Source organism: Pteropus alecto, unplaced genomic scaffold (assembly GCF_000325575.1).
Source record: "Pteropus alecto unplaced genomic scaffold, ASM32557v1 scaffold24, whole genome shotgun sequence".
NCBI lineage: Eukaryota > Metazoa > Chordata > Mammalia > Chiroptera > Pteropodidae > Pteropus > Pteropus alecto.
The window spans coordinates 26,580,620-26,604,926 of record NW_006439192.1 but is presented as its reverse complement, the minus strand read 5'-3'; the positions used below and the strand labels follow the sequence as shown (position 1 = coordinate 26,604,926).

Below are 24,307 nucleotides of genomic sequence, written 5' to 3'. Positions count from 1 at the left end.
TGCCAAGTGAGACTCTGAGGGTCAGCTTCTTCCAGCGTAAAATGCAGACCACGTCAAACTCTTACAGAGATTTCTTGTCACTCTTCATTCAATTCCCTTTCCAGCCATGCTACCTTCTACCTCTGCAGAACACTTCATTCTCCACACACATCTGCCCCTTCTCTTACCTCCCTGCCCCGCACCCCTTTCATCTGGTTATTCTTACATATCTTTTATGTTTTAGTATAAACATCACAGTTCCAGGTCGGCTTCACAGACCACCTACTTCCCATCAGGGTCTGGGCCAGAATCCTGCACCCGATCAACCACAAGTCTTTTTCACACTGAATTCTTCTTTATTTGTCCACTAGATCCTGCATGCCAATCCAGCCCATAGCTGTTTTATTGGAAAGCAGCCACGCTCATTCATTTATGAATCATTTATGGCTGCTTTCACACTACAACAGCAGAGTAGTCATAACAGAACCTGGATGGCCTGCAAACCTAAAATATTTACTATCTAGTACTTTACAGAAAAAGTTTGCTGGCTCTTGGTCCAGACTGTAGCTTTTTTGAGGACAGGGCCATGTGTCACGTTGGCAGTTTTACCCCCAAGGCCATGGGATCTTGCACAAAGAGTGTTCCTTCAAAATTTGAGGAATAAATAAACGAACACAAGCATAAACAAAATTGTGGTGGAAATCCAAGGATAGTCTTAAAGAAAAAAAAGTACCACTTAAAGAAAAAAAGCACACAATCTATATACCTCAATAAACTGTATATTGAGAACTAATTCCAATCTGAAGCCTAATTTTAAAAAACAAATCTCCTAAATAAAATCACATTAAAATATTTTTCACCTAATTCAAACTCCTTTCAGGCTCCTGAAATTTTAATCTATTGTCCGTTACTTTTACCCTGAAGGTGAAACATCTTCTGTCTTCAGGACTTTTTCTCCTTATAACACGAACAGGCATGGGTTAGAGAGGTAACCCAAAGCACCGTACACTCACAGACAAAAGGTATCAGGATATCAAGTGCCTTTATGTATCTACTCTCATTGATGGAATTCTTATTTAGTTATCTTACTTTTGAGTTCTGCAAGACACCTTTTCACTAGCCCCATTTCTTAAGTGTCTCTCTCAGAGGACAGTGAGCTGCATACAAACCACAAATCCACGAATAGAGCGAACTAACAGAAATTAGTTCTTACACATTGTGGAAATCTCGATACTACGTGGCGAGTTGCCACCAGCTGAGAGGAACTGGAGAAAAAGAGCTATTTAAAATAGATCTTTCTATTTCAAAAAGAAAATGTAAAAAAATACTTGGTTCTTTTCATCAGGTATTGGAAGAAAATACTGGAAAAAAAAAAAAAAGGTCTTTCTTGCAAGAGGAAGGAGGTTTAATATGCACACACAAATCACACAACTAAATCCCTGCCCACCTGACAGATGACAAGGTGTTTGGCAGTCACACTACAATGGCAGCATCACGCTTGCCTTTGACGGGAACCTCGGAGAAGAACCATGAAGCCACTTAATATTCCGAATAGAAATTAACAGCTTGACAATAGGTGAGGCAGTTCACTCAGTGTTTTGCCTAAAGGGCTAAATTAATTGTGTTCTGCTAGCTACTATACTATTTGATGAAAAAATACCAATCATCCAACAGATCCCAAGAGGAGCAGCACAGTAGGGTACAGATACAGTAATGGCATGAAAAATAAAAGTGTGTCCAAAGATACTTTGGACACCAGAAATGAAATATTAACATAGTTTGAGAACAATGTCAACATGAAAATTAAATCGGATCTCACACGATTGTTCTACTCAGTTTTTTATTGATAGAATTTTCTTTCAGGTGGCCACCAGTGAATCATCTCTCTCCTCCCCCTTAGGCCCCATAAAGAAGAAAAAAACCCTAAGGGTGATCATTAATGGGAAGACTCAATGCCCTGCAGAGACAGATGGAAATGCTGAGCACTACTCTGGGTGTGCACAAATAAATGTACCGATGGGCCGACAAAAACTTGGAATAATTACCCCAAAGTGTTTATTAAGCAACTTATGGCTCAATGTGCTCTTCAGACATGGTACAAAGGGATTTTATTGTGTTACAGATTGAAGAGTACAAGATAGCACCAAAGTTGATTTAGTACATCTGCAGGTTATCTATACACAATGGAGGTTATTCGATAACTTCCACATACCCTGTATTTCACGTCATTACAAAATCAGGAGGAAAAAGCTCAGTTAACGCAAGATATTATCATGCCAAGAATGTTTTCTGTTAGAAAATCTTAGCTGATTTAACAACAAAGAACATTTATAAAGATACTCTTCCATGGGTGTTCCACATTCTCCAGTAGCCTGGATTCATAGAAATATTCAGAAAAATACAATTATCTTCTCAGTAGCTATCTATGATGACCATTTGCATCTCAGTAAACTTCAAATTTATCTTGATGAAGTTAACTCTATCAGCTCACTAATTTAAGAAACAGTATTTTGCAACCAGACGTAGACTAAAGCACAGGAGATTCCTTAACCTTGTAACAGGACACTCTCTTATTAGAAAAAGACATCCCAAAACCAGGAATATCCTGGCCTAGATAAGATTCTACTGGTTTTATCTTTTAATTACAAACTGACCACATTGCTATAAAGCAGATATAGTTAATCCACAAATAAAAGCAGCTTGCTAATGTCACTGGAAAACAAAGGTTAAATGGAAATTTCAATTCGTCAGAGAAATTAAATTCTTCTAAAATAAGAGCAAGCTTATTATTAGCTCCTGCCATAGTAAATCCAAGCCCCAGGACCAAGAATGTTCCATGACTCATGGCTTTGTTTGAAAACAACTACAGTCAAATCCATCACATTCTGTACCTGCCATTACGATGGGATGTAGCAAAAGCCAAAATGACCTATTACATTATTTAAAAATAGAAATCTCTTCTGGAAAATGTTTTTCTAAGAGCCTCTGAGTACAGGCTAATAAGTAAGAAGTAAAAATACATGGAAATTGGTGCCGAGCAAATCCTCCATGTGGTGCTCTAACAGCAATGGCCCCTTCCTTGCCCAGCGCTGTTCTGCACAGCTTAGTCTCATGCTGCAGGGCAGAGGGCCTGGTCCAGGGTAGAAGCTGGTGGCAACTTTCCCTGGTGCCCTTCACAGCTCCCACTGCAGAAAGAAGGGAGGAATCCAATGGAAAGGCCAGGCAAGCAGTCATTCTCCAGATGGTATTTTTCAACGTGGTCAGTGGTGCTGTTAGTAAGATTTGTATAGACTGAATTGGGCCCAAATGCCATTTTTCTGTTTCCTCTGCAAAGTGGTCCCTCTATAGTTCAATTAAGTGGGTTTTGACTTAAATACTGCAAAAGAAAAATTTCCATATGATAAATCCCCTTTGCTCCTGTTCTGAAACTCTCTTCCATGCTAGTCAGCACAGTGACGCCAGTCAGCACAGTGACGCTCGACAGAGAGAAAAGGAACTGCACAGTACTGCTGCGGGCACTGTGTGAATGAGGAAGTGTGAGGTATGAACACACTTTGTTGTCACTGTTTTTCAGTGAGTGAGAAAAGTTACTTAATGGGAACTGCATTCTATAAAGTTTGTGCTTTTGGAAGATCTGATTTGTAAATGTTCAGCTTTGAAACTCGAGTGACTACTGGAGAGGTAACAAGGATGGAAGTTGCAAAGCAAAGGCTCACATGAAGGAAGGACCCCGTAATGGATCTGGGTGACAGAGCAGAGTGCTTGGACGCACATGCAGACATTACGTGGACAGAGCATTCCAGTGGTAAGTGACATAGATCAGCACTATAAAGAAAGTATGGACAAGACAAAAGCTTATTAGGTCCCTGGAGCGAAAGGCAGTAGTTGGTTGTGGGGGTTTCTCCCCGAGGGCCAGAAGAGTGTCAACAGTCTTTCGAATGTGATGAAAATCCAACTGCAGGATGTCACACGGAGAGCAGAGGTCAGCCTATTCCGAGGGCAGCCAGCAGAACAGAAAGAGACAGTGCATACAATTAAAGATACACAGAAGAACAGCTGGAAAGAAACACATTTTTGGTTACTAGCAAATAGCAAGAGTAACCTCTTATTTCAAGCAGGTAAAATCTGTTCCAGCAAAGATTTAAAAAATTTATTTGAAAAGAAAAGTAGCATACCAAACGTGTTTTATGCAAAGATATCCTTCACCCATAATCTTACTATTGAGGAACAGAAAGTTCTGCAATTTATATGTCATTCTGGCATTCAAACAGTTTTAATATTCAAGTGGTATAGTGTGTTCACCAATGGCATAAAAATAAGAGCTTTTCACTTGGGACCTCTAGGTCTTAACTTTAGCAAAGGAAAAAATATAAGACTTTAAAGTTTAATCCCCATCTTTCCTCACAGTTCTCTAAATGCTTTTTAAACCCTGGTTTATGAAGAATGAATAGAAAGTTTTTCTCTCTGTAAGGTAATACATACACCTAATTTATTTTCCTTTTGGGATTACTGATAAGCTCTGAAGAATGCTAGTTCTAATTATGTCCTTACATGTGTTAAAAACTAAATTTAATGTCATGTTTTTGCAACTACACATAAACCAAAATCTAGAGGCAGCTTCTTAGATGTGAGGTTAGAATAAAAGTACATTCTCACATAGGATTGCTTTGTAAATTTCTTCACCACTAAACAAGTATGGTTTGGGCTGGGGCACAAATCTCCATGCACGTTTTATCTACTTTACGGTCATCATATAAGGAGGCAGAGCTCCTATTTTATCAACTAAATGCAAAAATAAGATGCTCATTCTTCTGAGTTGACCTCCAGATATCTATTACTGTCAGGAAGCAAAGAGTTTTCTGATACAGTGAATTCCTGAACTGGGAATGACAACAGCTTAAAATTTACAGTGATTATAATTCATATGTCAGTATGAAAAAAAGTTGTAGCTTTGTGTCCAAATTAAACAAGGATTGAAAATATTTGTGATATATGCAGCTTTATTTCTAAATCAGGCAAAGCATTTAAAATATATATAATAGATATTTTATAACATACTTTGATACAATATTGCCCTTTGTTTTAGCCTCATGGCTAAGCAGATGCAAATCATGGAGCAACTGAAAGATCCTGAGAGTTCTGTCTTGCTTGTGTCCTCTGACGTTATCTTGATGCCCTTAGGTAAGTAGGAATACTACAATATCGAGTGGGTTGAATAAGATGAAAACATTCTCATTTTAATTTATGAAGGTAGAGATACTCAATAAAAGGTTTTTAGTATAATAAGTCATGTTCTATCTATTCAGATTAGGTGTCATTTTTTCCAGTGGATTTGGAGGAATCGAGCTACCACTGTTATTTTCCCAATAATTAAAACAGCTACACATAGATTGGATTTCACTGAGAGAGATGCTAGTCAAGGATTAACAGATGGGGAAACATCTGAGAGTTCTCCGCTGCAATGCTGTGCTTAACCAGTGAAATCCAAGCAAAGCGGACACAAGACAAAAGGCATCCACAGACGGAAATGTGATTTTCACAAAAGTGGTATTTCCAGGTTAAAGGCAAATCATTCTATCTCCGTATATATTTCAATACATTTCCCAGACCTCCAGCAATTGCATTAGTGAACTTGAGTCAGATCACCTTTGCAGTTTTCAGTGTACACTTCTCACGCAGGTAGGCACCACAGACTATTCTGCTTATCCTGGAAATAATTTCATGCTACCATAGATCACGGGCTTAATTCAGACTAAAGTGCATTGGGGCTAGATTCACAGTCCATGGTGACCGGCTTAAATTAAATCGCTATCTCTAAAGGCATGGATTTAAGATTGTCTGGTAGGCAAAAATCTGAGTCATCCTGAAGTGTGGAATGTGGGCCACTGTGGCCCTCTGAGCCATGCTCTGAGTCTAGCTGACTCACAAACCCCCTGCAAAGATGCTACAATAGGAACCGGGGCTGAAACTGCTAGGGAAACCTGGGAGTTTTCTGATCCTTGAGCTTCCCAAATTTCAGTCTTTAATTATAGGGATTTAGAGCTTATATGTTTTTTCCTTCCATAAAATTAAAATAGGAAAATATTAAAAAGAAAGGAAATTTAAAGAGGCAAAAGTTCGTATTTACAAAGCATTAGTAATTACTGCAAGGCATTTAAAAAACACAGTGAATATAGTCAGAGTCCCTAGAGGCAAGTGCAGATGCTAATTCTCATTATGGTGAATAGAAATCACAATTGCTAGAGGGTAGCGGATTCTCTTAGAAGCAACAGTCAGTGTGTAACTGAGATTACTATTAAAGATTGGCTCAGGTTCCCCAAATATTACAGACACAAACAGAAAGGTAGATGAATCTGGCAAAGGCGTTCAGAGTGTAATCGAGTCTTAATTCTAAGAAATTTAGAATATATTCAATTTATTTAAATATAATTTAAAAGTTGAAAGTCAGTATGCTTACAAAGTATTTTTTTTAGTCCTCAAAACCAATAGGCCTGATGGTCAGTTCCTCCTATTGACGTTCAAACAGCAGCCAAGGCTTAACTACAGCAGGAAGGCATACACAATGCACACAAGGTACACACCTGAAGTACCTGGCTCAGATGACCAGGGAGACTGTGCTATTGGGCACAGTCTACTACATAAGACACCTACTACATAAGGCTACTCTACTAAGACCAGGAGACAACAGCTCTACATAATACACAGAAACAAACACAGTGAGGTAGCCAAAATGGGGAGACAAAGAAACATGTCCCAAATGAAAAAATAGAACAAAGCCCCAGAAAAAGAAGTAAACAAAATGGAGACAAGCAATCTACCAGTTGCAAAGTTCAAAACACTGGTTATAAGGATGTTCAATGATATCAGCGAGAACTTCAACAAAATGTTAAGAATCATAAAAATGGTGCTAGAAAACCATTCATAAATGAGAATACAATAACTAAAATGAATAATATAATAAACGAATTAAAGAATACATTAGAGGGAATCAACAGTAGAGTAAATGAAACAGAAGATCAAATCAGCAATTTAGAAGATAAGGTAGCAGAAAACAGCTAATCAGAAAAGAAAAAAAAAATGAGGATAGTTTAAAGAGCCTCTGGGACAACATCAAGTGTACCAATGTTTGCATCATAGGGTACCAGAAGGAGAAGAAAGAGAGCAAAGAATTGAAAGCCCATTTGAAGAAATAACCTGGTGTAGTAAATAGACATACAAACCTAGGAAGGACATAGAGTCCTAAACAAGATAAACCCAAAGAGGCCCACACCAAGACACATCATAATTAAAATGACAAAGGCTAAAGACAAAGAGAGACTCTTAAAAGCAGCAATAGAAAAGCAGTTACCTACTAGGGAATTCCCATAAGACTATCAGCTGATTTCTCAGCAGAAACTTTGCAGGCCAGAAGGGATTGGCAGGAAATATTCAAAGTGATAGAAAGCAAAGACTGACGACCATGATGACGCTACCCAGCAAAGCTATTGTTTAGAATCAAAGGACAAATAAAGAGCTTCTCAGGCAAGAAAACACTAAAGGAGTTCATCAACATCAAACCTGTATTACAAGAAATGTTAAGGACTTCTTTAAGAAGAAGAAAAAAGATAAAAACATATGAATAATAAAATGGCAATAACTACATATCTATAAACAATTACTTTAAATGTAAATGGATCAAATGCTCCAATCAAAAGACATAGGGTAGCTGAACAGATAAGAAAACAAGACTCTTACATATGCTGCCTACAAGAGACTCACTTCAAATTGAAAGACACACACACACACACACACACACACACAAAACTGGGGTAGCAATACTTATATCAGATGAAGCAGACTTTAAAACAAAGCTATAAGAAGAGTCAAAGAAGGACTCAGTAATCCCACTTCTGGGTATTTCCAAAGAAACACAAAACACTACTTTGAAGGGACACGTGAATCAATATGTTCATTACAGTATTATTTACGATAATCAAGATATGGAGGTAAAATGGGTGTCCATCAATGGATGAATGGATAAAGAAGAGGTGGTACATATATACAATGAAATATCACTCAGTCATAAAAAAATGATTGAAATATTGCCACCTTCAACAACAGCGATGAACCTAGACAAATGCCATATGATTTCATCTACTTGCAGAGTCTATAAGAACAAAATAAACAAATAAAACAGAAACAAAGTCATAGATAGAGAATATTTTGATGTTTGCCAGATGGGAGGGGGGCTGGGGGATGGGTGAAAAATGGGAAGGGATTAAAAAACACAAATTGGTATTACAAAATAGTCCTGGGGATGTAAAGCACAGCATAAAGAATATAGTCCTTAATATTGTAATAACCATGTATGGTGTCAAATAAATGGGTACTAGATTTGTTGGGGTGATCACTTTGTAAGTTATACAAATGTCTAATCACTATGTTGTACTTCTGAAACTAATATAATATTGCATGTCAACTGTAATTGAAAAAATATTTAAAAAATGAAATGCAATAAAGAGTGCAAACTTGTTAAATTAAGGACTTGCTCCTTATAGATGTCTGAAGCTAAAGCTACTTATTTAAAATCAAGTAGAAAAATTTACCTAGTGAACCAAATAAATATCTACTTTCTAATTTGATGCTTCATAAAACAGAGATTTCTTTCCACCTGAGACAATTTAAAAATAGCCCTAAATTTGGATCAATTTGGAAACCCCCAACAGCCAACCATAAAACTTCTACATCAAGGTCAGAGGCCAGGAATAGCCAAGCTGACTTGGAAAAGGCAAAAGAAGGCTCAGTATGTCCACAAAGAGCCCCATGACCCCAATGCTTAATTGGAGTGAGATTTTTGGGTGAAACAAAGAATACATCCTGAAAAATTTAGAAGCCCACCAAAGGTAGGCCTGTCATCAAGATCAAATTGAAGCTTGACCAGAGGCCACTGATGATTGCAAAATCTGACCACTACCAGCTTTGAGTACAAGCTTAGGAAATTCTTTAACTCTTCTGAACCTCAGTTTCTTCACCGTGTGGTGATAAAATATTTACCTCAAATCCTCAACAGTGAGCGTTTGAGATGATGCGTGTACAAGATGTTCTCAGTAAATGGTTAACTGCTCCTAATTTTAAGGCGTTCGCCCTAGGGCACATAACTAAGTAACAGCACAGGTGGGTCTGATTCACCCATACCGTTGTGCATTCCCTCACTCTGCTCACAGACGCTCCTCCCAAGCCAGGTTTATTCAATTTGTGTCCCTTTAGTTGGGGAACTGGCCCCAAACAGAAAAACAAACACAAAAAAACAAGAAATGGGCAGCAGGAGAGGAAGTGACCTATGCCGAAATAACTATCCAAATAAACACTGTCCCCATACCGAAAAAGAACCTTGCCAATGAGTACCATTTCTGGTCCATTTCAATATTTCCTTGGCATTCTCCTCAATAAACCTCTTCCTCATCCCAGAATCCCTCACAGTTAATGGCAAATATGCCTGCTGTCATTCTAACAGAATTTCCTCAGAATCCCATCACCAACTTCTTTCTGTGACATCATCTCCTTTCTATCAGTGGTGTCCACTGTTCCAATCCTGTCTAAGATTCCCGCCCCTTAATTAATATTTGAGGGTATAGATCCGGCCTTATCTAAATGTCGCAATTAACAGACAGGTCTAGAGTTGCCTTACCTGTCTACATACTCTAACCTGCAAACAACTGAGCTGCTTACACTGTGCAACTCTGAATGCAGCCTATCTGGAGACACGACATTTATAGGTAAGCCACACCGGGACCGCCCTACTAAAGCACACAATAAAATGCTTCATGAACCTTGATCAACCCCAAGGCAGACACCTGGGAATGTCTCCATGAGGACTTCTAAAGAAAATACAACACCTGAAACAATTTTAAAATTGCTTCCATCTCATTGAATTAATTTATATGTAATAATTTAACTAAATCTGCTCAGCAACCACATTCCATCCATATGAACAATTATATAAGCTGACAACCCTGACTTTGGGTTGTAGTTTCAAAATGTGATTCAATTATAAAGGGCAACAAATTTAGGCTGAGAGCACAGCTGTGACTTTTCAGTCTCTACAGGATGATGTATTATTATCAATTAGATATTTAGCTTAAAAATTACAGAATTCAAGATCTCTGTGACTTATGGGTGTGTGTATTTAGATAAGTTATAGATGGAGAAGAAAACAGGAAAAACTTGCAAATTAGGAGGAATTAGCTGTTTGTTACTGGGAAATCAATGACTATTTTGTTACCCAAATATTAACTCTGATGCAAATAAGAAAATGTAACATTACAGGGCCTGTTTTTAGATACCAGTCATTTTAAATGTATAACTGCAAATGGAGAATTTCTGCAACTAGACTTGTGATATAACTATATTTTTAGTGCATATCATCAATTGTAGTGTGCCACATATACACTCAAAACATCAACCCTCTTTAAGAAGTAAAATAAATGTAACAATCTAAGTGGGAGGGAGCCTGGAACAATTCATTCCACTTCTCCTCAAATTAGTATCCTGTTCCTAGATGAAAATACTTCCTCATTTCCAATGACTTATTCCTCATCCATTCTGTTAGAGATGAAAGCATGCTCCTTTGAGTATACAGGAAGATTCGCCAATTGCCTTCCAGTTGGCAATTTCTGGTTTCCACTACAATATTCCATCTTTCTTTTAACATATCTCATTCAAGAAGTTCAACTGCTAACTAAAACTAACCAGCAGACTTTTTTAAGTAGCAATGAACTTAATGTAACTCTAGTCCCCAGTAAAATGTAACTGGATTGTTCATCATGATGAATATATATTTACACACATACACACACACACACACACACACACACACACACACTTGCATGCCCATATACAGAATGCAAAACTGAAAATCACCTCAAATCTTAAAAACAACTTCAAAAATAGCCTAAGTGATATATTTTTTAGTAAGCAAAGTTAAGTGGGATATCAGCAAAAAAAGCTCATTTACTCCTTATAATTCAATCTTCTCAGGAATCATGAGTTGCCTATTAATTAGTGCTAGGGGCATAATTCAGAAATTAAAATAAAATTTTCTCTGCATTTTTTTATGATAACTTAATTTATTTTTGTCCACCTTAAAAGAAAATCATAATTATCAATATTTATTCACAGTAATTGGTAAAGAGCATTTCCATTTCATTTTGTCTTATCATAAGCCAAAAAACTTGGATGAGTTTAAAAATATCACAGGGGATTAGGTCATAACTCATTAGTGCTTTCTAGCACAGACATGAATAATTTGCCATCTGACCAGGTATGAAAGTTTTGATTCACACATGGGAAATTTTATTATTAGCCCATTACAGAATCAAATTATTAAAAAAGGTATGTGTAATTTTCACAAATATTTGAAGTCACCAATGTATATGAAATAGCAAAATGTACACATACTATATAGACACACAGATTAACATTGTTGAAAGACATCTGAATTGATCACAAAGACATTCAGTCCATATATAAAGATTACACTCTTTTAAAAAATGAATTCGTAAGCTACTTTTATTGATACAATTCTCTGTTTCCTCAAATAAGATTAGAAATTCACCATTAAGCCCTCACCTTTGAATTTCATCAAACAAAAAAAAGGAAGAAAAGAGAGGAAGGAAGGAAGTGGGTAGGTGGGGGAGGGAAGCCTTTTTCAATTCCAATATCTAACTCCTGTCACTGACTAGAATTACATGGAAATGTAATTCCTTCACGTACTCAAAAAGTGTCTCATGATAGAGTGTGTAGTTGCTTTATCCCTGGAACATATAAAAGATCGAAGAAATTATAAGAAATAGAATTTCTGTCCCTTTCTGTTTATCACAATGATGATAAACTTCTCAACTTACCCCCAAATTCTGAGTAGACTGGCTCTTGTCTAAGAAACCATTTTATGTTACTAATAGCAAAGTCTTTAAAAACGCCAAATTGGCTGAGGCTGAGGCTTAGCTTGCGAGAAAGAAAAGTAGCAAACTAGAGGTGGGCTGGACATAGAGACTTGCCAAATGGGTCTAAAGCAGACTAAAGGAGAAAATATAAATGCAAACAGTTAACAAACTATAAAGCAACATAAAACATTATTATTATTAATGATTAATGATTAATAATAATAACAATAATTAATATTTTCAATGCTGATTATTTTGATCTACATACCCAAAGTGCAACTACAGAGAATGAAAATTAATAAATTAGTTGTCAACTACAGATCTGTTTTGCTTAAGAGCTTTGGATAAGAAAAACTATAAGCTCCAAAATTCTGCCCTATGAACCGGAGAGAAAGCTCAATGAAGCCTCAGCAACTTCTGCTCTGGGAAGAAGGAATCAAGCTGATTAAATTTTTTTTCAAGTTTGGAATTACACATTTATTTCAAAACCTTAAAGAAATTATATTCTCCTTTTTCTTCAGAATTGACCATACCGCTTTAAGCCATTTTTATTTCATTGCAATAGAGCAATTTAAACTAAAATTTTACATAACATATTCGATATCATTCCTCAAGAAAGACTGAGATTAAAAGGTATATACAAAGTTGTAAATCTATTCATGGGTTCAAACACATATATTAAATAAAATCTTTACTAAAACACGGTTATTTGGGCAAATTTGATGTTACCTCTGGTACTCCTAATTTTCGGCATGCTTCCAAAAAATTTTCCACATTTCTTCTGCATTTGGCCATGCTAAGCTTGGGCTATAAATGCAAATACGCAGAAATAATACATTACTAAAATAAATCATTTTAATGACAGGTTAAATTTTAAGTTTTCTAAATGACAGAAGTAATACATGTTTACTGGAGAAAAAATATATAAGCAAATAGAGACAATAAAAAATTATCCAGAAATGTCGACCCAGAGATAAGAACTATTAATATTTTGAATTATGTTTTTCCAGATATCATGTGTGTACATTTGCGTATACAAAGACATACATATATATATATATACACAGACATGTCTATATGCTGAATTTCTGCATATATGTATCTATACATATATACATATATGTGTATATGCAAAATTTTCTGCATATGTATGTATGTGTCTGTATGTGTATACCTATACACACAGATACATACATACACACACACACACAGTTTTTAGGGATCATACTCTTGTATAACTTACTTAGTTTATCTAAAAATACACCATAAGTATCACCTTTTCCCATCAGCAAATATATTTCTATATGAAGGGTTAAATTCACCAGGCCAACTAAACTCCTTTCCATTAAAGCAATGGATTTAATCAGAAAGAAGTAACATCAAGGTAAACAGCACTAAACAAGATAGATGTTAAGGACTTAATGCAATAGAGTTGATCCTGGCTAGGTGACTTCCAAGGTATGGAATAGATACCAGGCACATCTGATTCACACATTTTAATTCTTATATGTAAGTTTTAAAAGCTTTACTGTTAAATTTTAATATTTCACTATTAGTTCTTTTAAAAAGGAAGGCAAGAAGCATGAATGACTCCAACAGTCTAGGTGTAGAAGCAAGAGTAGATCTGGAATTTGAATACAAACCCTACATCCTTAGCACCTACTCTTCCTGCTTTGCTTAAGGAACAGTAAATAGTGTGAATAGGAATTCTTTCTCTCTACTTGTCTGATCCCTATGTAGGCTTCAAAGACAAGCTTATCCCTGATTCCCGCATCCTCATCTGACTGACCATAAAGCTGACTCTGTACCTCACTTCCGGGTGGTAACACACTCTGAGATATAGAGGAAGAGGATCCTAATGCTATGCTGGCTTTATCTCCCCTACAGAGGAGACAAGGATTTATCTTCACCTTTCCAACTGTTCCCCCAGTACTTCCAATGTACCCTTGAGCAAAGTGAATGATCGAGGAATTGTTGAATTAAAAACTGGCTGACCAACCTCTGGTTTGATAGTTTACTAATGATCTTTTACATAGAATCTACATCTTTTCAGACTATCCTAAAATCCCCAATGATTAATAAAGAGATTCCATTTAAAAGAGAAGCTACCAACCAAAAAAAAAAAGTTTTGTCAAAGACTTCTTACTATTAAATAACCCTTTGTGAGAAATGAATCTTTATGTCTGTAAAGTCTTAAAGTTAGCACCTCAACCAGTAATTTCTTAAATGTGATTTGCTTTATATTTGAAATAAATTCCTTTTTTTTTTGTAATTTACATATTTATTTTAAATAGCCTCCCTTTTTTACAGTGAAAATGTTGCTTTCTTCAGATCTATTCCTTTTCTGCTCTTCTAGTGGTTTGGAGCCCAACAGAGAGGATTTGAAGCAGGGTCCTGTGATCCCATTGGCATCTTTAACCAGCAAAACTGTCCCCAAAGAGTTTGTTTTATATAAAACTTAGTTTCTCTTTATGCAATGTTACTTACAACTGCTGGTGAGGGGACATGGATGCTTGCAACAGATCGTGGGCGGATATGATTGACCAGATGGCAGAGGACAACGCCATCCATGAGCGCAGCCCCCAGGTCCTCGTGCAAGCTGACCTTGAGTCTCATCTCAATGCTCTGTGGAGGAATCAGAACATTATGGTAAATGAATGACCACATACATGATGGTGGTATACTCCGTAGCCTAGGTGTGCAGTGGGCTATACCATGTAGCTTTGTGTAAGTGCATTCTGTGATGTTCACACAACGACGAAATTGCTTAATCACACATTTCTCAGAATGTATCCCTGTTATTTAGCATGTATAGCATGTGAGCATGTATATGAGATGCTCACAATTCAAAAACTTAAGTGTAAAAAAGATGCTAGTAGAAGCCAAAATATTAACAGTGGTTATCTTAGAGTGGTGGGATAAAAGATGATTTATTTTTCTTCTCCATTTCTCTATATTCTCTTTTTATTCAATCAGGATTATTTCCCATAATATTTTCAATTAAAAACTATTTTTAAAAAAGGTGACAACAACAGGATTTCTAAAAGAATGTAGCATATTCTTGAAAAATTAATAAAATGTACAAATGTGTAGAGATACATGATTCAGTGTCCTCTTAAACCTTATAAAATAATAATTATATATTCAAATTGGAAGTTGAGGAGTCAGAGTTTTTCTTTTATAATTTGGGGAAAATTATTAAATGAGAATTTAGCACACAGCTCTGACAATATTATAGCAGTTTGGATCTTATTTGTAAAAAATACTGGAGAGTTCCATACTGAATTATGGGACAAAATTTACTGCCCATCCTAATGCAGCTAGAGGCAGATTTGTAAGAGAAGACAAATTGATCTTTTCTTCTCCCTATGTTTTCTGAGGTTAAAAAAAAAAAAAAAAAAAAGCGGTCAAAAATTAGCCATGATCTCTGCCATCACCAAGCTTAAACTCTTCAATGGCACCTAGCACAAGATGTCGTTCTTGGTAGGAACTCAGATAGGCTGTCTATCAAATGCTTGACTAAAAAGTTCTGTCCAGTTTTGGATACAAAGTGAGGATAACTATAAACACCTTTAAATTAATGGATTATTATTAAGTAAACAAATAACAGTGCATTATTTTAAAGTATATCTGAGTTGAAATAATGCTAGCTTTATACATATGTGTTAAGTAGTCTACCTACATTATGTCCTATATTTCTCACAAAACCCCTCTACAGCAGATTGTAACTATTTTTTTTAATACATGAAGAAACTGAAAAAAAAAAAAAAAAGAAAAAAGAAAGAACAGAAAAAACTGACACTCAGGGATGTTAAGTGACTTGCCCAATATCAAATAATCAATAGGTGACCTGGCTAGATTTGAAACTAGGTCTGTTTGCAGTGTTTCAAAGTCTACTTTTTAAAACTACAGTTGACTCCTGACTATCATAGGTTTAAACTGTATAAGTGGGTCCACTTATGTGAGGATTTTTTTTCGATAAATACATACGGTGATGTAAATGTATTTTCTTATCGTTTTCTTAATAAAATTTTCTTTCCTGTAGCTTACTTTGTTGTAAGAATACAGTATATAATACATATAACATACAAAATATGTATTAATCGCCTGTTTATGTTCTCAGCAACACTTCCGGTCAATGCGCTATTAGCAGTTTTGGGGGAGTCAAAAATTATACTCAAATTTTCAACTGTGCAAGAGGCAGATGACAGAATTCCTAACCCCCCAAGGCTGTTCAAGAGTCAACTGTATAGAATATGGCTTCAATTCTGAAAATTATTATTCGATTATATCATATTTCTTGGGTACCTCACGGAGTTGTTCCACCAGTTCTTTTTCTTCTCTCATCTGTTCCATTTTCCTCCGAATTGTAAACTGCGGGTCTATAGATTCCAAATTTCTCTGAGGTCTTAGAAATACTATAATAGAAAGGGAAAAAAGCCTTTATGGAGTTTCTAGTAGAGGCTGCCATAAGACTATTCATATTTAAACTAAACAAATAGTTTATTTATTTATCCCAAATAATTTATCACTCACAGAAACAATGATAAAAGCATGACTTCACATGGAAAGTGCGATTCAAATATTCACAAGAGATTATTATTTTATAATTATACTGGGTTGTGTAGACTAGACTAGCAAAAGCTGTATTTTTTCTTTTTTTTTTTTTTGGGGATATCCAAAAAAAAATCCAGGGAAGAGGCTGGGTCACACTTGGAACCTTTCCAGGCCACTCCTCTTGAAAGATGTCCCTCCTCTCTCATTTTTCCAATGCTTTCATTCTAAGTTTCATTTATACTCTAGGTTTCACAATCCTTTCAATTCAGAGAATCTGTTTCAAATAAGAAATCTCTAGAATTGATTTACATGTTTAAAATAAGCACAGGTTAATGCTTTGTTGGCTAAAATTTTTCATAAGCTTGGGTTAAGAACTAAGTGATGATACACAAGATTACATATCTGAGTGTGGAGTGGAAAAGTTCTGCCTTCTATCATGTCTCTGACAGTTTATCCCAAAAGTTAGCTCTTTAGAAATGACCACAGACTCCTTTAGAAAGTTGGCAAGATGAGGGGCAGTTTAAGAGATCATCCTTCAGGTCCTTAAAATTACAACCTCCAAGAATAGAAACCAACAGTGGTGCTCCCTCTGAAAGGAGTTAAGCCTCTGGCTTCAGAGAAAACGTATGCTCTAATCTTGGAAGGATTATAGCTTTTAAAGATTAATAAAGAGGGTACAAAATACTCTACATATAGCCGAGTGATTATAGCAAAGGTTTTTATCCATTTTTATTATGATATAAAGTCCAGGGCAGATTTGAACTTGAATTTTTTTTCTTCCTTGAGATAATTATCCTAAGACTGTCACCTTTTCGTGCACACAAGAGAGGGTAAAGACCTGGTAAGAGTCATATTTAGTACTTGTCAGACTATATGGTTGTTTGGGGAGAAGATGAGGGTACTGTCAGGAAATTTTGGGCAGAGAACTCCAATTTTAAAAATCAATACAATGTAGAGGTTTGCACTGGCATGATGTAATCCAGGCAATTTTATCCACTACAATTTAAACGATGTATAATAAGAAGGTCATGCAACTTTTATTCTATTTTGACAAACATTTCCTATGGGCCACTTTAAGAGCTATTTCGACTTATTAGTTTTTTTAGGTTAAATATAGTTTAAAAATATACTTCAAATTAAAAAAACTTGAGTCTACTCCATATAATCAATTATTCCGTGCTCACACAACTATGCCATTTTAATCTCAATTTGTATTTTTGAACCAAACCACCTTAATAAATGACTTGCATTATACTTCTCACGTCTTGGTATTTTCTCTCTAAATCAGTTCTAGGATATTTAAAACAGTATTCTGATGCTCTGTAGAAGACAGAAAGTTGACACATCTTAATAATCCCTTGACTTAGAGTTAATGAAGAAAAGAGGTGATCTAATGTCCGTAACAGCTTCTGGAACCTTGGAGAGAAGTCGGCCTGGAGCCTGGGCCTCTGCCTCAAGCCACCCCAGGGAAGTCACAGGCAAAAAAAGTCAAAGACACGTCTTCAAAGAGATGTCACCAAGGTCCACGAAAACCAAATCCCACAGGAAGTGAGACCAATTGTTTCAAAAATAAAGGCAAGATCTTCAGAGGAAGAAGGGCCGAGTAACCCAGCAAAGAAACAGAAGAAGTTCACAGAGCAAAAGGAAATGAGGAAAAGTCTGACAAAATAGGAAGCGTAGAAGAATTAAAATGCATTAAACTTGCCTATATACCATATCGATCCCAATAAAGTAATTTATCCCTTTAAACAAAGCAACTAGAAGAAATATATATTAAAATGTAAAATCTAGACATAATTCACTCCCCCAAAGAAAAGAAGTCTATCTACCAAGTTTACCAAAAAAGTCAAGGAATGTGGACATAATTGAGTAATACAAGCACCAGCCAGCAAGTGGCGCCCTAATATTGTTTAAACAAATCTAATGTTTTCTTTGGAATTTTTATTTTCCTTTGCCTTTTTTTTCCCCCCGGGGGCGGGGAGAGGGGGTAATCTTATCTAATACTGCACGTTTAATATTTTCAATATGTTTTTATTGGCAGATTTCATTCCAAATATGAAACTATCAGGAAGTTAAGTTAACTGAGCTTTGTTTAGCAGCACGCAATTCAAATATCTACGTCTTGTTAGAGCCCTATGTGAGATAATAAGATAATGCAATGGTGTCTGGGTTGTAATTTCTTGGCATCGCTTTTCATCTTAAATTCCTGTGCATCTTAAAAAATACAAAGGCATGCTTGGGTATTTGCTCTACGATGTTAATTAATCACAGTGTTAAAAAACACTTGAACTAGGGTTTTTAAATGAACACTTCAAATGAACATAAAATGATTGGGAGCGATGACTACGTTACTAGTTTTCTAAATGGATTAATTACTGTGAACTATATGAGAATTTAAAATAAAATCATTAGGCTAATAATCTATAGGTCATATAAGTGCTTGCTTATTTTGCTGGTTTTGTTAATTTGAAAGTGACCATTACGGTAGCTCTGATTATATTACTTAGGTTTTTTTTTTCTTTCATGTTATATTAAATAATAAACGTTGTGAGCAGCCTGGGTCACAGCTTCAGGAAACTGATCTATGGAAGAATTATTCTGGTTTTCCTTAATTTCATATCAGTAAATTTCAAAAATTCCCTTAATTCGGGGAATAAAAATTTAACTTGAGGCTACAAGACAATATTAAAAGAAGCCACATTGTTGGTACCTGCTTTTTAAATCAAATGTCACCCTGGCTGTTTAAGTATAAATAAGAAGAGAAAAAAGGAGCAAGAGAGCAGAGTGAGCATGTGTGTAAGTGGTTGTGTGTGTGTGTGTGTGTGTGTGTGTGTGTGTGTGTGTATGCACATGTGCATGTTGGCAAGAATGTATATATTATATATATATATGTCTCAGGAGTAGGAAGGGACAAGGAGGTAGGTAATTTAAGATGCAGGAAAAAAATGAGTCCTGCTTAACTGCTTAATTACTTACTGTCTGTCAAATAACATTCAAAGAATGAAAAGGTTATTTGCTCATATTTATAATTTATTCAGCAGAAGAGACAAATTTCTAAGCAAAGACCCTGCAGGGAATGATGAATATGCTTATGCAGAATATCAACATCATCCTTGCAGGTACAGGTCAAATTCCACCAATTTTCCCATTATCTCTACCTCCTCCATCACTCTCCTCCTCCTCATCATCCCTGACCTGGGAGTGGTCTATCGCCTATGATTGTATAAAATTCTTTACTGTGTCTCTCATGGCACTCATCACTTTTTATCTTATAATTATAGATCTGTTCCTCTCCATTATGACTGTAAGAGTTTGTGTCTGTTTCCAATTTGTACCTCTACCCTTGCTCTATAAAGCAGTTTATGAGATGAATAAATGAAACAAGTGTTTCAAAAACTCCTCGTTCAGAGATCGGTCTATTTTGAGAGTATCTTTGCAGAGGTTATCCTACCTTGATAATGTCATCTGAATTTTTTTTTTTCATGAAAAATCTCCTAAAATTTGACTCTGAAATAAGTTTCATGAGAGCAGAGATCTTGTCTTTTTCAGAATTGTATCTATAGTAACGAGCATCATGCCTAGCACACAGTAGACATTCAATAGATATTTAAGGATATGAATGGATAGTTAAGAAACCATTTCTCTAATGGTTGTAAAAATATCTTTTAGTGAAGCAAAGAAAGCTCACTGCTCTAAAAATTGCCTGAAATGCTATTTATTTAATTATTACATGAAATGTACTCTCCATATAGAAATTATTATTAACCTTTATTACCTAAATTTAATTCAATGAGATTTCTTCTCTGTGTACACAGGAGGTTTTGAAACTTAGCTCTCAATTTCTCCTTGAAAATCAAGAGCCTTGCCTGAGTATGATGTTTAGGATATGTAAAATTAAGGGCAGTAATATGGTGGCTTTGAACAAATATCATAAGCTCTAGATCCAGGCTAATGTGAATTAGAAATTTGACTAGCACATTTATTCCCTTCTGGTGCTTCCAAATGGATTAGATTCATTCTCTGCCCTCGAAATGCTCAAATGTACTCTCTATAGTTTTGGGCAATTTACTTAACCCAGTGTTTTTTCACCTACTTGGAAATCACAAGATCGAAAAAACAATAATCAGTGCATAGACTCCATGCAACACCAAATAAATTAGCATCTTCGAGTGTGGGGCATAGGCAGGTATTGTTTTAAAATGCCCAGGTGATTCTCATATGAATCCAGTGTTAAAAACCAGTGAAATACTTCTTACGGCCTCAGGTTCTTTATTTTTGTAATGAGGAAAATAATACCTATAAAGTGCAAGATTATGGTAAAATATTCAAGAAAATGTCTGTAAACTGGCTCAAAATGAATATGTCCATTCATCCATTCTCCAGTGATAGTTTAAAGATCAATTTTAAGTAAGTATAAATTAGCACCCACCAATTCATTGCAAATGAAAAAGGGAAAATGATTCAAGAGAAGATAGGAATGGTTTTAACTTCAAAATGAAGGAGAAAGGGAGAGAAAGGTACAGAATAGCAGTAAGAGGCCACACAAAAAAAGAGCAGAAGTGAAGTTTTCAAGTTAAGAATAACTTGAAGTGAAGCTGCCCCCATACAGTCTCAGGGGTGGACAGACCTACAGACACATTCACATCCTCCTCCATCTATCTTAGGAGATAGAACTTTGGGACTGGAATTCAAACTCCTTCTAGCCAATTTGCCATTTTTTATTTCTTTGGAGAATGAGTTTTAGAGAAAATAGGGGATTTAAAGTGAGATATATTTGAAATGAAATATTGGAAAGCAATATTTACTGCTTAAAAGTTTAAATTTTACTTAAACATTGGAATTTAAATTAAAGGGTAATTTTAATACAAAGCAAGACAGTAAACAAGGCATAAAAATGCCAACTTTATCAAAAACAATAACTAAACAATATAAATAAAAGGCAAGTTATATTACGGTGGGTTGGGCTGGTAATAAGATGCCATTTATTTGCAAAGGTTGAAATAGCTGCAGATATTAGATAAAGGAGAAAATATGAGGAAACAAAACTGATGTAGTAATCGGCTTTGAAATGCCAATGCCAAGTGAAGCTACTTAATAGGATCTCCTACTTAGGAGGAACCAGTAAGAACAACATAAAAAATTGGCCGTGTTCTTTTTGCAACATTAGCTTGTATACTTGTGGACACATATAATGGAGCTTCATTAATTTTAAAAATGTACTGGAAAATGTATTCACGAGAAGGCAAAGTTTGACAGAGAATGAAGACATATAAAAGATTAGATCTGAGAACCTGTATAGATATTTGTAAAGATATCTGCACAGAAAATTATCTGTTGCTCAGAGTATATTACAGACAAACTGCAAATAGGAATAAAATGACAACCATCAAATAACTGATGTGACTGACTGAACCAAATAAATACTGAAAAAAATCCCTTTATTATTATTGTGGCACAGCATAATAGCTACACATGAATTATCTAGAATTTTCACTCATAAAAAAATATCAAATAAGTATTGCAAGGTTATTTTATTTTCAGATTTTCACAATGATTATTCTCTATGGAATTCTTACACTTGTTAATAAAAAGAAGGCAGTCTGGCTTAGTAATTTGCAGAGAGTTCTCAATAAACAGCAGTGGAATGAACAGGTTAGACAGTGAGGGGCTCTGGGCATGGCCCCATCTATCCACCTCTCCCTCGCAAGGTGACTCGACAGGTCACCCTATCTTTCTAGTTTTAGTTGCTTCATCTATAAGGATAGATATTATACTGCTACATAAGATGTCTAGAGCTTCTCAGCTTAAAAAAACAACAAAAAAAAGTCCTTTGGTTTCATATATCACTGCTAAGGAAATAACAAATCACACATAAATCTTTCATTGTAGGCTTTATTTCCTTTAAACAACATTAGAACCACAAATAGCCATGCTTTCTGAAAACAAAAATGCCTCTATCCGCCTTTTTTTTAGTTTTAAGTAAACGAACAAGTTTATCAAGAAAGTTTCCATTTAGCCCTCCTCAACTTGCAGACTTTAAAACAGAATGATATAAGGAGGGACTTTTGTTTTTTGCTGTGGTGGTTGTTGTTTAATCATACTTATTTTCAGTTACAAATTTTAGAAATCTATGAAATAACAAAATTCCTTTTTAACTAACCTGCTAATACATACATATCCTTCTACCAAAGGAAACTGGAAAAGCATTTTTGGTTGAATTTTGGCCAGAAATCACTGCAAATCTTTTAAATATAAACTTTCTATGTATTACATACAACATAGTTATATTTAAAAAGTGAGTATTATTAGAAAACATCTCCCTATTGTGTTTGTATTGTAGTAATACCTCACATCTCACTTCCCTTCCCTATAAATCATACTTTCTGTTTCATTTAACATTACTTTTACCACTTTGTACCTTGAAGTAAAATGTTTAAAATCCGAATTAAGTTAGACTAGAATGGAGATTCAGATACATGTGGTACATAGATCAAAATAATTATTTTATTTTATTTTCACCTCTTAGGCTATTTAAAATATTTAAAGGCATGAAATTAAAAGATATCAACATTAATCTTAGTCAGGTGTCCTTAGTTTTTTATTTGCACATTTGATTCTCAGGTCAAGTTACTATCCTTGAATATTATACAGAAGAACTTACAGTCAAAAAAGTATCAAAAGTCAAAATATGCAAGTAATTTTCAAAACCAAAAAAAAGGAGAAGGCAAGTGATTTCATTTTTAGAAACTTCTCAATGTTAACATATTTTCAGCACACCACTCAATCAGCCACAGCACATCTTAGTTACCTTAAAAATCTCAAACAGTAAGCACAGATAATAAAAGATCAAACTCTAAAAGCGTTTAGTTCAGATGCAGGAGCAAGCGGAGATAATCCAAATGTGCAAACCTGAGATTTTTGTAAACAAGCAACTGAGTAAAAAAACCCGAGCAGAAAAAATAGAGAAGAAATTATTGTAAACTCCTCCCCAAATTCAGAATATTTTAAATAATTAAAAGCAGTTTGATAAACTGCAAGAGAACAAGACACATGTACTTTTCTTGACTTCATTTTCCAGGTTTACTCATTATCTCTTATATCAGTCATGCAAGTGAATGTAAGTAAGTCTATCTTCAGTTGCACAGAAATGACTGTTCAGTTTATTAATTGGCTTATTAATAAGCACATTGAAGAATAGGTACAAAGTCACCTACCATTGTCACTGTCTCCTTCAGATGGAACACTGTAGCTAGAGTTGTCCCATGTTTGTGCCTGTGTAAGTTTGTTGAAGGAGATAGGAGGAAGAGTGAGGGCTGGGTCTGCAGGAGAGCAAGAGAGCCAGTCCGCGTATAGTTGCACAAGGACCAGGAAAAACCAAAGGGGCAGCAGCATTTCACAAATGGCATAAGGATTGTATGGAAATGAAGCGAATTTCATATTATGGTTTTAATTTCAAATGTACAATATAGGAGAAGAATGAAAGATGGCGCATGGAATAAAAAGAATGATAAAAACTGAATGTTAGTACTTATCGATCATATACTTTGCATGCAGTTAATATCGTTAATCTTAACAGTTCCACAAGCCTAAAGACTTCATGTACTACCGAATCATGCCAGCAGAAAGAAAGAGTACCCGTAGATTATGTAGATAAAAAAGTAAAAGACCTACCCTTTTCAAAGACCCTCTAAATAACAAACAATCTTAGCAAATATGATTCACACAAAAAATTTGGTTACATAGTCCAAGCTTAATATGTGTAGCTGATCTATTATTTAAAAATAAAACTATTACAGAATCAGTGTTTGCCATCGTGAATTTTTTCCAAGGCAATATAAAATTTCTCTTTA

The 24,307-nt window shown here is 35.3% G+C and overlaps 1 protein-coding gene across 2 annotated transcripts in view; it reads right to left on the bottom strand.

Annotated features, from left to right (window-relative positions):
* Positions 1–24,307, bottom strand: part of LRCH1 (leucine rich repeats and calponin homology domain containing 1) — a 176,439-nt gene that overhangs the window by 5,749 nt on the left and 146,383 nt on the right. The window contains exons 16-20 of one of the 2 annotated variants that reach the window (XM_015592894.2): positions 23,672–23,776; positions 16,209–16,318; positions 14,388–14,525; positions 12,630–12,707; positions 1,352–3,967 (exon numbers count right to left, since the gene is read on the bottom strand). In XM_015592894.2, the coding sequence (XP_015448380.1) occupies positions 3,761–3,967; positions 12,630–12,707; positions 14,388–14,525; positions 16,209–16,318; positions 23,672–23,776 (638 nt within the window). In that variant the 3' untranslated portion in view covers positions 1,352–3,760. Of the gene's footprint in view, positions 1–1,351; positions 3,968–12,629; positions 12,708–14,387; positions 14,526–16,208; positions 16,319–23,671; positions 23,777–24,307 lie in introns of those variants that run through there. The other variant, XM_006916433.3, reaches the window with a different exon arrangement.